Source organism: Scyliorhinus canicula, chromosome 2 (genome assembly GCF_902713615.1).
Source record: "Scyliorhinus canicula chromosome 2, sScyCan1.1, whole genome shotgun sequence".
NCBI lineage: Eukaryota > Metazoa > Chordata > Chondrichthyes > Carcharhiniformes > Scyliorhinidae > Scyliorhinus > Scyliorhinus canicula.
This window is the reverse complement of record NC_052147.1, coordinates 88,174,675-88,188,774: the sequence shown is the minus strand read 5'-3', so window position 1 is coordinate 88,188,774 and position 14,100 is coordinate 88,174,675. Positions and strand designations below refer to the sequence as shown.

General features: G+C 46.9%; 1 protein-coding gene across 1 annotated transcript in view; it reads right to left on the bottom strand.

Annotated features, from left to right (window-relative positions):
• Positions 1–6,807: 6,807 nt before the first annotated feature.
• galnt16 (UDP-N-acetyl-alpha-D-galactosamine:polypeptide N-acetylgalactosaminyltransferase 16) overlaps positions 6,808–14,100 on the bottom strand; it is a 162,540-nt gene continuing 155,247 nt past the window's right edge. The window contains exon 15 of the mRNA XM_038790248.1: positions 6,808–7,344. Within this exon, the coding sequence (XP_038646176.1) occupies positions 7,192–7,344 (153 nt within the window). The 3' untranslated portion in view covers positions 6,808–7,191. The remainder of the gene's footprint in view (positions 7,345–14,100) is intronic.

Sequence of the window (14,100 nt, the reverse complement as noted above, 5' to 3'; positions counted from 1 at the left end):
AAGCATCCTATCTGGCTGCATCACAGCCTGGTATGGCAACTGCTCGGCCCAAGACCTGAAGAAACTTCAGAGAGTCGTGAACACAGCCCAGTCCATCACACAAATTTGTCTCCCATCCATTGACTCCGTCTACACCTCCCGCTGCCTGGGAAAAGCGAACAGCATAATCAAAGATCCCTCCCACCCGGCTTACTCACTCGTCCAACTTCTCCCCTCGGGCAGGAGATACAAAATTCTGAGAACACGCACAAACAGGCTCAAAAACAGCTTCTTCCCCTCTGTTACCAGATTTCTAAATGACCCTCTTATGGACTGACCTGATTAATCACTACACCCCTGTATGCTTTACCCAATGCCAGTGTCTATGTAGGTACATTGTGTACCTTGTGTTGCCCTATTATGTATTTTCTTTTCTTAATGATCTGTTGAGCTGATCGCAGAAAAATACTTTTCACTGTACATCAGTACATGTAACAATAAACAAATCCAATCCAATCCATCTGCTATCCTTGTCATAGGTGGTAGAGGTTGCGGGTTTGGAAGGTGCTGTCTAAGGAGCCTTAGTGAGTTTGTCAGTGTGTCTTGTTGATGTTACACACTGCAGCCACTGTGCATGGGTGCTGAAGGGAGTTAATGTTTAAGGTGGTGGATGGGGTGCCAATCAAGTGGGATATAATGTAGGGCAGCACAGCGGCGCAGTGGATAGCACCGCTGCCTCACGGCACCGAGGTCCCAGGTTCAATCCCAGCTCTGGGTCACTGTCCGTGTGGAGTTTGCACATTCTCCCCGTGTTTGCATGGGTTTCACTCCCACAACCCAAAGATGTGCAGGGTAGGTGGATTCGCCACGCTAAATTGCCCCTTAATTGGAAAAAATGAATTTGGTACACTAAATTTAAAAGGTGGGCTATAACGTCCTGGATGGTGTTGAGCATCTTGAATATTATTGGAGCTGTACTCTTCCAGGCAAGTGGACTCCTGACTTGTACCTAGTAGATGGTGGACATGCTTTGGGGAGTCAGGAGGTGAGTTACTCACTACTGAATTCCAGCCTCTGAACTGCTCTTGTAGCCACAGTATTTATACATCTGGTCCAGCTCAGTTTCTGGTCAAAGGTAACTCCCAGGGTGTTGATGAGGGGAGATGGTTAGATTCTCTCTTATTGATTGCCTGGCACTTGTGTGGCTCAATGTTCCTTGCCAGTCAAGCCTGCATGTTGTCCAGATTTTACTGCATATCAACACTGAGGGTTGCAAATGGTGCTGAACGTTGAATCGGATAAATACTTGAAGGTGAGGGAGGTGGGGTAGAATTGCACTGCTATGAATAAGAGCAGGGGGGTAGGAGTAATTGGGTAACTCCTTCAAAGAGCTGCTACAGATACGATGGGCCAAATAGCCTCCAATGCTGTATGATTCTACAAACACAAAAATTATTTAGAAGTATACATCTGATAGTTGCTGAAAGTATGTGGGATAGGCTGCCCACATGACAGGAAGTAGGTTTCATTCATTGGCAATGGTCGACTAAAAGTGGTTACATTTTTGGGGATCTTTAACTCGTTTTTCCTTCCATTTCTTTACAATTAAATGAATGAGATTTTTAATTTAATGTAACAGTTTAGACGGGCCAGTGTTTTCTGTGGTATGAGCGAGAGATCTCTGAAATACAAACTGAAAAATAAAAGTCCATTAGTGTTTGAAAAGTAATGAAGACCCGGTTTTTAATTGTTAACATTGTGTTCATACCATATTTACCACACTTTTAAATCACCTGGAATCCAGTGACCCTGGAGAAATCATTTTCTCTGCATACCGCTGGGATAGGATACATGAATTACTGTGGTTTTCAATTGATTTCTAAAGTAATCTAAGCTCTAGCCATGATCTCATCCCTATTTAATTCTGGACTTAACCAAAGACAAGGAAACAAACAATAGACTAGCCCGTTCTTCACAGCACCTGATGTAGTAATACTGACTGGATGCGCAGTATTGAAGGTGGTGTATTGGTATCAACCTCTCACACAGTCTTGCACATTGTGATTAGGATTACCAGCTCTCCAGCACTGACCCAGAGTCTCCAAGAGTTGAAGATTAGTCTCCTGTACAGTGTTACAGAAACTCGGGTATTAAAAACAGAAAATGCTGAAAACACTTCACAGGTCTGGCAGGATCTGTGGAGAGAGGAAGCTAAAAAAAAATTCATGGCATTTGTTGCCCATCCTTGATTGCCCATGAACAGAGGGGAAGTTGAGAGTCAATCACATTGCTGGGTTTCTGGAGACGCGTGTAAACCAGACTAGTCTTTCCCTAAAGGACATAATGAACCAGATGCGGCTGTACCACACTTGGATAGATTACGGTCTCTGTTACAGGGACCAACCCTTTTGCATTCCAGATTTATTTTCCCCACTAGCTGCATAGTGAGATTTGAACCCACATTCTCACAGCAGAGGCTGGGTCTCTGGATTGTTAATCCAGTGATACAACCTCTACACCATGTCCCCATAGAGTTTTATCAACCGTTTCTCTCCGCACTGATGCTGCCTGATGTCTTCCAAACGTTTCCATCACATCACCATTGTTTATCCTCGTTGTTGGAGTTCTGGTTAAGTTGACCTATAATATTGTCTGAGCCCATCTGCACTTCACACCGAGTAAGGTGTTGGCATGGGTAGTTCCAACCCTATTCAAATCAAACCTAGCCAAACATGGTCAATACAACAATTCTTATCAAATAGCATGGGATAAAGCAAAAAGGGAAGTTTATGTCAGATACTGCGAGCTCAGTGTTGCTGAAAGCCTAGAGTGTAGAACTTGCAGGGGTGAAATTAAGAAAGCAAAAAGAGGGCAAAAAAATATTGGCAAGTAAAATTAAAGGTCTGAACTTTAACCGGGGGGGGGGGGATCATGGGCACGTTGTATTTTGTAATCCGAGGTTCATGGAAGCAGCTGTACATGTAAAAGTACAGCTGCCTTCAAAAAAGGCAAGTTTCTGAAAACCACAACGTGAGCTTCAGATGAGAACAAAGAACAATACAGCACAGGAACAGGCCCTTCGGCCCTCCAAGCCTGCGCCGATCACCTGCCCTACCTAGATCAGCTGCCTGTATCCTTTTAAACACCGTCTGTTCATGTGCCTATCCAGATAAGTCTTAAAGGTCACTAACGTATCTGCCTCAACCATCTCACTTAGCAGTGCATTCCAGGCCACAACCACCCTCTGTGTAAAAAAACCGCCCCCGCACATCTCCACTGAACGTTTCCCCCCTCACCTTGAACTTGTGCCCCATTGTAATTGTCATTTCTGCCCTGGGAAAAAGTCTCCAACTGTTCACCCTATCTATGCCCCAAATCATTTTATAAACTTCTATCAGGTCACCCCTCAGCCTCTGTCTCTCTCGGGAGAACAATCCCAGATTATTCAATCTCTTCTCATAGCTAATACCCTCCATACCAAGCAACATATGGTCAATCTTTTCTGGCTCTTAATACTTTGTGCCTCTTCACAAAAGAGAGGGCAAAGCAGACATTGTAGTTAAGCTGGAGGGGTGTGAAATATTGGAAGCGATTCAGTGGACTTAAAACAAAAAGCGTTTTGGACACGTTCGGCGGGGTGATTATCGACTGCTGCAGCGCCAGGATTTAGCCCGCTAATCAACGACACTTTGCCATTTTTTTGGCCTTGGAGTTTCTCCCCGTCAAGGCCACACCGAGAGTGATTTCCTGCTCGTGAGCTGCTCTCACCAGCAGGAACGGCTGTTTGCAGATCGGGGCACCATTTTGTCTGACACCCCTGATCCCTCCCCCCTCCCCCCCACCTTTCAGCCTGGCCCGGAGCCTGATTTGGGGTTCTTGCGCAATTCACTTGTTGCGTCCGGATCTGCTCCAGGCACAATGGGGTCACTGAATCGGGCCTATTGGACGGAATAAATGGAAAGAAAAAAGGAAATACTCAAGAGTTTAGCATCTTTGCAAGTAGATAACTCCCCAGGTCTGGATGAAACATATTGCAGGCTGCTACAAGAAGCAAGGGAAAAAACTGCATTGGCTACGATCATCATTTTCCAATCCTCTGTCTATAGATGTGGTGCCAGAGAACTGCTAATGTTGTGCCGTTATTTAACGGAGCAGCAGAGTAATTACAGGCCAGCTAGCCTAATTTCAGTGGCAGGCAAATTATTGGAAAACATTCTGATGGTCGGTATAAATCATTATTTATCAGGCCATAGATTAATCAAGGACAGTTACCATGGATTTGTTAAGGCAAGGCCACATTTGACTAACTAGGTTAAAAGGGAGCAATAATTAAGGTAGAATGTTTGATAAAGGCAACATGGCTTTTGGCAAAGTCCCACATGACATACTGATCAGAAAATTAGACGCTCATTTGATTTAAGGGAAAGTGGAAATTTGGATCCAAAATTGGCTCAGTGGCAGGAGACAAACGTTGACGGGTGTTTTTAATGACTGGAAGCTTGTTTCCAGTGGGGTACTACAGGTTGTAATGTACTGGGTCCCTTGTATTGTGTTACTTATATCAATGATTTAGAGTTAAGAAACTTGCGGGTGACTGAAAAATTGGCCGCGTGATGGTGGGGTTTATTTATGTTGGGATAGAATTGAAAAGTAAGGAATTTATGCTAAACTTGGTGTACTATGTACTGTATATTATAGAAAGGATATGGAAGCACTGCAGAGGGTGCGAGAAAGGTTAACAAAGATGATGCCAGAATTGTGTCGTTATACCCATCATAGAACATAGAACAGTACAGCACAGAACAGGCCCTTCGGCCCTCGATGTTGTGCCGAGTAATGATCACCCCACTTAAACCCACGTAACCCGTATACCCGCAACCCAACAATCCCCCCATTAACCTTACACTACGGGCAATTTAGCATGGCCAATCCACCTAACCCGCACATCTTTGGACTGTGGGAGGAAACCGGAGCACCCGGAGGAAACCCACGCACACACGGGGAGGACGTGCAGACTCCACACAGACAGTGACCCAGCCGGGAATCGAACCTGGGACCCTGGAGCTGTGAAGCATTGATGCTAACCACCATGCTACCGTGAGGCCCCGAAAGGAAAGGATGAAAAGCTGGAGTCCCTTTACTCTTGAAAAGATGAGGCTGAGAGGTGACCCCATAAAGGTCTTTACACTATCAACACCTTTCACAATTTTTGATACAGAGAGTGTTTTTCCATTTGTGGGGAAAGCAAAAACGAAGGGTCATCAATATGGGATGGTCGGCAACAAATCAAATAGGGAGTTCAAAAGAGACGTCTTTACCAGAATGGTGAGAATGTGCGACTCGCTCTCCCACAGGGGAAACATTGCATATACATGTAAAGTGAAGCTGGGGAAGCTTAAGAGAAATGGAATGGGGCTTGAATGAAGCCTAAAGGTCTGGTTGGGCTGCTCAGTGCTGTACATTTTATGTAAAGTTGAAGATTATGGGAAGATATTAAAGGACTAGCCAAGTGGAAAATAGGATTCAATTGGGAGATTGGGGAGGACAGACAAGGAAAGGGAATGAAGAATAAATGGTAGGATACTGAGAATTGTTGAATAACAGGGACTTGGAGTGTGTCCCTTACGATAGCACTACAGACATATAAGGTAGTTAAGAAGGCATATAGAATACTTTACTTTATTGGCCAAGGCCTACAATACAAGGGAAGGGAGGTTATGCCAGATTGTATAAGACACTAGTTTTTTTGTTTGTTTTTTCTATTTTTTAATAAATTTAGAGTACCCAATTAATTTTTTTTCCAATTAAGGGGCAATTTAGCATGGCCAATTCACCAACACTGCACATCTTTGGGTTGCGGGCGCAAAACCCACACAAACACGGGGAAAATGTGTAAACTCCACATGGACAGTGACCTAGAGCGGGGATTGAACCTGGGACCTCGGCGCCGTGAGGCAGCAATGCTAACCATACGCCACCATGCTGCCCTAAGACACTAGTTAGGCCACATTTAAAGTGTAGTGTACAGTTCTGGTTACATTACAAGAAGGTGTGATCTCGCTTGACAGGATTTGAGGAGATTCACAAGGCTGTTTCCAGAATTAGAGAATTTTAATTTTGTGGAAAGGATGGATAGGTTAGCGTTGGAACAGGCGAGGCTGAGGGGACATTTAAGTGAGCTTAAGATATATATGGGGCCTTGATACAGTGGGAAAATAATTTTCCTTTGCAGAGAAGTTAAACAGACAGCATAAATTTAAAGTAAATGGCAGAAGGATCAGTGGAAAATTCAAGAGCAATTGTTCTCACCCAAAGGCTGGTGGGGATGTGGAACAGTGCCTGAAAAAGTGATAGTAGCAGATACCCTCATTGCATGCAAAAAAACATTTGGAAGGGAACCCGAAATGGCATAACCTACAGGACATCGAACCAAGATGGAAAAAGGGATTAGGCTGGATAGATCATTTTCAGCCTGCACACAAACGATGGGCTGAATGGCCTCCTTCTGTGCTGTAAATTTTCTATGGGTACAATCGAATGGCCTCTTCGTGCCCGACTTGGTGATGCGACAAGGCCTCTTGCGAGATTTGCAATGCTCAGAAAGCCTCACGAGATTTAACGGGAGGGTGAGATCTAGATTAAGATAAACATGTCTGCGCCCAATTCACCCTCGGTCCAGGAATGAATGCTCGCACCTGAGAGACTTCTCTGCCGTTTAGTACTGGTCCACACAAACATGGACCTGGTTGACCTGTGGGGTGGGCTATTGGTGGCAGTTGGTCATGTGATAGGTAGTAGTTCATGGGAAAGAGGCAAACATACTTAACGAATTGTGACAAGAGATTTACCTGCGTTTGGAATAATTAACCACTCTCTAAAGGTGAGAGATTGAGCTAATCAATGACAGTGAAGTTATACTTTGGAAAGAAAGAAGCACAATGCTGTAGTACACAGCAGCTACAGAGAGAGGATGGTATTCAGGCTGTTTGTGCACAATGGTTCCTTTAGGCAGCTCCAATGACATCTGTGCTGTGTTGAGGGTCCTGTCCAGTTGTTTCTTCTCAATTGCTGTTCAGACAGCTGGTGCTGACGCGTTCTGACCTTTTCTAATCCAATGTCTGAAGTGGACATGTATTTACACAAATGTCAAAACCCCCTCCTCTTCTTTCAAGTCCACGCATGCTTAGTGGGGGCGACGCATGGCTTCTGTTGTCACGTCACCTGCAGCCGCTCCCACTGTTGGCTGCTGAGCTCCGGGAGACAGGGTGTGGTTCCCACCCGGCTGGGCTCGGTCTTGGCTGCTTGGCTGTCCAGGCAAGCGCCAGTTATGAGCTGCTGGATGGCTGATCCCTTCAACTTCCATTTCTGAAATGAATAAGGAACACACCGTCACTCACTTATATTTTTATACAGTGTCTTTCATGACCTCCGGATGTTTCATGGTCCCCGTTACCAACACCAGCTTTTTGTTCCAGATTTATTTAATTAACAGAATCTAAATTGCCCCAATTGCCAAGGTAGGATCTGAACTTGTGCCTCCTAATCACTAGTCTTGTCCTATGGTGACTGTTGGAATGTAGGAAATGTGGAGGTCAATGTGCCCACAGCAAGCTCCCACAAGCAGGAATGATGTGTATATATATGTGGGCTGGGACACGCCAGTTTATATGTCAATCTCACAGGACTGGCAGGATCTCATTTTAATAATTCAACTGGAAGATGGTGCATCTAAAAATGCAGGACTCCCTCAGTCTGGATTTGTACTCAAGTCTTTGGCATGCAGCTTGAACCCACAACAAGGTGACAGTGTCATAGAGTCACTTATGGCACAGAAGGAGGCCATTTGGCCCATCGAGTGGATGCCGGCTTGCCACCATTTACATCTCGAGGACTCAGTCATATGCCCCTCTTGACATAATCTAATCTCTGGGAACTGAGTCCACTTTAGTTTCATGGGGCAAAATCTTACAGCTCTTCACGGAAATCCCGCCAACAGCGCAGCCCTGCCGTGTGCTTCCTGGCAGCGTGGGCTGGATCCGATTGACAGTGGCAGGGCTACGAGATCCTGCCACCGCCCAAAGGCAGGCCAGCCCCCGCCGCCGCCGCGAAGCACGCCACGGGGGAGGCGAGAGAATCCTGTCCGTGTTCTTTAAATTAAAGGGTGATAGAAAATTAAATATTTTTGCCAACAACCTTCAATTGCGGCAGTTCTATCTGTACTCCCATATTGCCTTCATTTAATTGAAAATACCGTCCTCAATTCTAAACAAATTAAAATAATTGTCTGGCTTGACAAGTTAAATATATCAAAATGAAATTACGTGTGTGTGTAGAGAATGATATTTGGCTCACTTCAGTGCAGGACTAGATTTTGGTATGGCTAAGTATAGCTGAGATAGGGACTGCCAACAGTAAATTGATTCAAATTGATTAAGCAGTAGATAGTCAGACAAATGTCACTGAGTACAGGAGTAGCATATAGTCCTCCGGGTAAAGAGCTCTACTTACCAAATAAACTGGCCATGGTTGACCAAAAAAGGGTGTTAGAGACACCAAACTACTAAAGGAAAGAGCATATAAAAGCGCAAAGAATAGCGCAAACCCAAGGGCCTGGACATAAAAGTGCTCAACTATAACTTTGACTGGAGACAAGCCAGAAACCTGGTGTAAGGCATAAGCCACTGTGAATTCATCACCATGAGCTCCACTTTCTTCATCAAACCTCAGCATTTCCAGCTTCCATCTTCAAAGACAATAGTATAGTGACTATTTTGATTTTTCTAAATCCTAAATGTATGCTGTCTCTTTCGTAATCATGTTTTCTTGTAAGTGTGTGTCTTATGTGTGAGAGTGAGTGCTGTTGTCATTACATCATTACCCGGCACGCTACACTTTGTGAGATCTAACACGATGTCACGAGACGTTGCGATGTCAATTCTGCCCATGTGGGCGGGATGACTTTTTGTCAAATCTGCATATAGCACAGTGGTTAGCACTGTTGTGCCACAGCGCCAGGGACCCGGGTTCGATTCCTGGCTTGGGTCACTCTCTGTGTGGAGTCTGCACGTTCTCCCCGTGTCTGCAGCGGCTCGGAGCTGTACAGCTCTCGGTAGAAGGTCGCGAAGGCCTCGTTAATCTCATCTGGCATCGCACCTAGTTTGCCGTTCTTATCCTTCACCTGAGCTATTTCCCTCATGGCTCTTGATTCCTCAGTTGGTAAGTCAATAGGCGCTGGCCTTGTCTCCACACTCGTAAAATGTCTCCCGTGTCTGATCAAGCTGGTGCACTGCTTTCCCAGTGGAGAGCAGGTCAAAGTTCATTTGTAGCTTTTCCCTCTCCGTCAGTAGTTCCATGGTCAGGGCCGTGGAGTACCGCCGATCCACCTCCAGTATGGAGTCGATCAGCTGTTGCCTGGCCGCCCTCTTCTTCTTGTCTTTAAGTGCCCTGTATGCAATAATGTCCCCCCTTATCATCAACTTCATTGCCTCCGAGAACATGAAGGGTGAGACCTCCCCATTTTGGTTGCCGGTTACATAACTGTTGATATCTTGCGATATCCACTCACAGAACGCCTTGTCGGCAAGGAGGGCCCTGTCCAGCCTTGATGGGGGGAGTTGAGCCCAGCTCGTCTCCAACCTCACATCCAGGTAATGTGGAGCGTGGTCGAAGATTACTATTGCAGAGTACTCCGCTCTTACTATCTCTGGAAGCACTGATATCCCCCTCTGAAGAAGTCGATCCCAGTGTAGACCCTGTGGACCTGGGAGAAGAAGAGAGTTCCTTCTCCCCTGGCTGTGTCAACCTCCATGGGCCCACTGCCCCTCTGCTCCCTAAAGGTGTTTAGTTCCCTCGCCATGCTTGACTGTTTCACCGATTTGAGGCCAGATCTGTCTTTCCTTGGGTCCTGTACAGAGTTAAAGCCCCTCCCTCCATAATGAGTCGGTGAGAGTCTATTTGAGCATTTCTGCAGTGGTTTTCTTTATAAAGTTAGTGTCGTTCCAGTTGGGAGCGTACATATTTACAAGCACCACTGGTGGCCCATCCAGGACAACGCTAACCATGACATACCGTCCCCCCTGGGACCGTAACCGTCTTTGCCGCCGTGAAAGCCAATCTCTTATTGAGCAGTATGGCCATCCCGCCCAGCCCTCGTCCTGTATCATGTCAGGTACGTCTGTCCCACCCAGCTCTTTCTTACTCTCAGTCAGTCGTTCTCCCTCCGGTGTGTCTCTTGGAGTAAGATTATGTCGGCCTTCAGTCTGTTCAGGTGGGCGAAGGCTCTGGATCTTTTCACTGGGTCAGTCCCCTGATGTTCCAGGTGACTATCCTGATGGGAGGGTTTCTACCCACCCCGCTCCTGCAGGGTCAACCATACTTACCTCGTGGGTGCGTCCCCACGCTCCGGGGGTTCCCTTTGTTTGGGGGCCATCCAAGATGGCCATTTTTGATTCCCTTGTTCCTATTGTTGCCATGCGCGACACACTTTAACCACAGTTCTTCCCTCCCTCCCACCCCCGATCCTTGATCCCCCCCCCATCTTCTCCCCACCCCCCCATTTCCCCCCCTTCAACCACACTGCTTAGAGTTTTACCCCCTCCCTGCCTGACACTCCCCTGCTGCACCCCACTTCTTCATATTCCCTGTGCTAGCCTTCTCACTAGTATGGTGCTCGCCCCCGGGAGCGATCTTTAACTCTTCGGCTCATTGCTTTCCTCTCCCCATCCCCCTCTTTCCTCTCTTGTATTTGCACCTTTCTGCCCACCCCCCCTTCCTGGGATTTACATTGGTTTGAATGCAAGGCAACTCGCCCGATTGTTCATTAAAGTTTGTTCTCATTGTTGTTGCTGTTGCTTTCCCTGTCCACACCTACGCACAAACTCATCTGCCTTGGCCATGTTCCTTGCCTGGAAAGTTACCCACAGTTTGGCCGGGTACAGTATCCTGAACCATACCTTGCTTTTGTATTAGGCTGCTTTGGCTGCTTCAATTCAGCTTGGCATTTGGCCAGGTCTGCCCCAATGTCCTGATATATGCAGATTGAGTGCCTTTCCCAGTTACAGGACCGTATGTGTCTTGCTCAGTCCAGGATCCACTCTATCTTGTAGCTTGGCCTGTGTAGCTTGGCAATGATGGCCCGTGGTTGTTCCCCTGCTTTTGGTCTTGGCCGGAGTGACCTGTGGGCCCTCTCTATTTCTGGGGGCTGGGGGGTTTCCACCCCTGACCAGCTTGTCCAGAATCTGAGCCACGTGTTCGTAGGGTTTCTGCCCTCAATACCCTCCAGCAGTCCCACAATGCGGAGGTTCTGGCGGTGTGATCGGTTTTCCTGGTTCTCTACTTTTCCCTTGAGCAAGCCCTGGGAAACCACCGACCTTCCCACCTCCACTTCTAATGAGGCGATATCGATTTGCCTGATTGGTCACTGCCTTTTCGAGCTCCTGAGATGGCGCTTCTAGCGCCTCCAATCGCCGCCCCGTTTTTCCAGCACCTTGAGGAGGCCAGGGCATCTGCAACCACCGCTTTCACCATCGCCATCATTTACTGCTTGATCGCATTCCTGCGTTAGGAACTCCATCCACTGACTTTTTTTAAAAAATGAATTTGGAATACCCAATCATTTTTTCCAATTAAGGGGCAATTTAGCGTGGCCAATCCACCTAACCTGCACATCTTTTGGGTTGTGGGGGTGAAACCCAAGCGGACACGGGGAGAATGTGCAATCTCCAAACACATAGTGACCCAGGGCCGGGATTCGAACCCGTGTCCTCAGCGCCGTAGTCCCAGTGCTCACCACTGCATCACCGTGCTGCCCCTGTTTTAATCCTTCTAATCTTTCCTAGGAAACTATTGTTCTAAGAGAGTCAGGTGGATTGGCCACTCTAAATTACCCCTTAATTGTAAAAAGAAATTATTGGGTACTCTAAACTAAAAAACAAGATTTAAAACCACTTCTATCTCCTGGTAACTATGCAATTAACGCCCCTTCCCCCCCCCCCCCCGAGTCCCCTGACTGTCCTCCGCCAACCTCAACCCTGACTAGACGCGGACCCCACAACTAGACAGACCTCAACATGGAACAGGCCCCACTCACTGACTACCCTCCCAATTCCCCACCGACACCCTTCCGACCCCCCCCCCCCCCAACCCCCGCCACCTCCCCTCCCAACCGTGCCAACTACCCTCCCGACCCCTTTACCATTTGTACCCTCGCAAACCAGCCCCCTGCCCTGACCACCCACCCCCTCACTCACTTGACACATCTTCTCTCCTGTTAAGGCTGGGGCGGTTTTACAGCAGCTAATGTGGCAAAGAGGCTAATGTGGCTTCACTTCTCCCGACACTGCTGCACCGTACTGCGAGGAGGCTGTATCTGCTGTTAGGAATTCGGATCTGCTGCAAAGGGTCCGAACCTGCTACTCGGCGTCTGTATCTGCTGCCAGGAATCAGATCTGCTGCAAGGAATCCGGATCTGTTGCGAGGAGTATGGATCTGTTGCAAGGAGTCCAGATCTGCTGCTAGGAATCCGGATTTGTTGCAAGGAGTCTGGATCTGCTTCAAGGAATCTGGATCTGCCGCAAGGAATCCGGATCTGTTGCGAGGAGTCTGGATCTGCTATAAAGAGACCGGATCTGCTGTAAAGATTCTGGGTCTGCTATAAAGAGTCTGGATCTTCTGCAAGCGGTCCGGATCTTCTGCCAGGAATCTGGATCTGCTGCCAAGAATCCGGATATGCTGCAAATTTCTCTGCGATTTGGGTGAGAAATGTACAGCATGCAATCTCGGAAAGCAAAAGGGAGCGGAATGGAAATCCAATGGTGATTGCCACACCACAGCAGTTCTGTGCCAATATTTTGCTTCTCTGTTCTTCCTTCCAAAGTGGACAATCTCACCTTTTCCCACATTATACTCCGTCTGCCAAATTTTTGCCCCACTCACTTAACCTTTGGGGACTGTTTGTATCCTCTTGCTTTCCTATCTATCTTCGTATGGTCATCAAAATTGGCTATACTACAGTCAGTCCTTACATCCAAATCATTAATACAGATCTAAATATTTGTGGCCCCAGCACTAATAGAATTCCACTGGTTACAGTTTGCCCGTCTGAAAATGTTCCATTTATCCCGACTCTCTGCTCCTGATAATTAGCCAATCCTCTATCCATATATATCAATATATCAACAAGACTGTGATCTCTTGTGTAGTAAAGTTTAATGTGGCATTTTACTGAATGCCTTTTGGAAATCCACTCCCTCTGCAGCCACTTCCTTTAAAATCCTAGGATGTTGGCTATCAGAGCCACATAATTTAGAATCTATAGAATCCCTGCAGTGCAGAAGGAGACCATTTGGCCCATCAAGTCTGCACCAAACCTTCGAAAGAGCACCCCACCTAGGCCCAATCCCCATAACCCCAACTAACCTACTCTTTGGACACTAAGGGGCAATTTTACATGGCCAATCCACCTAACCTGCACATCTCTGGACTATGAGAGGAAACCGGAGCACCCGGAGGAAACCCATGCAGGCACAGGGAGAAAGTGCAAAGTCACCCGAGGCTGGAATTGAACCCGGGTCCCTGGAGCTGTGAGGCAGCAGTGCTAACCACTATGCCACCTTGCCGCATGTGTCAGGCTTTAGTACCTTTAGTTTTCCTAGTATTTGTTCTCCATTCATGGTGACTGTTTTAAGTTCCTCCCTCCCGTTTGTCCCCTGCTATTCTTGGGATGTATTTTATGTCTTCCGCTGTGTACCTGCTCACAAGCGCTGCCATTCCTTCATTTTCCATGAGCAATTCTTATCCTCCATGAGACGAACATTCATGTTAGCTACTCTTTTCCTTTTACAAATTCAGCCTGAAGGCTGTGAGTAAAATCCTGGCCACAGCCTTCAGTCTGAATTTGTAAAAGGAAAAGACTTTTCCAGAGCTAACCTGGAAGTTTGGAAATCCAAGATCCAAGTTGAGTATAGACCTGTAAAAATACATGATAAACTGAAGACAGTCAGGGTACAGATCTTCAATGCTCTCTAAAGGAGGCAGCCCACATGAAAACTTGGGAGTGGCATAGTGGAACTGTCACTTCAGTTGTATGCAGTGGAAGTGAATATATTTCTGTAACTGTCGGCA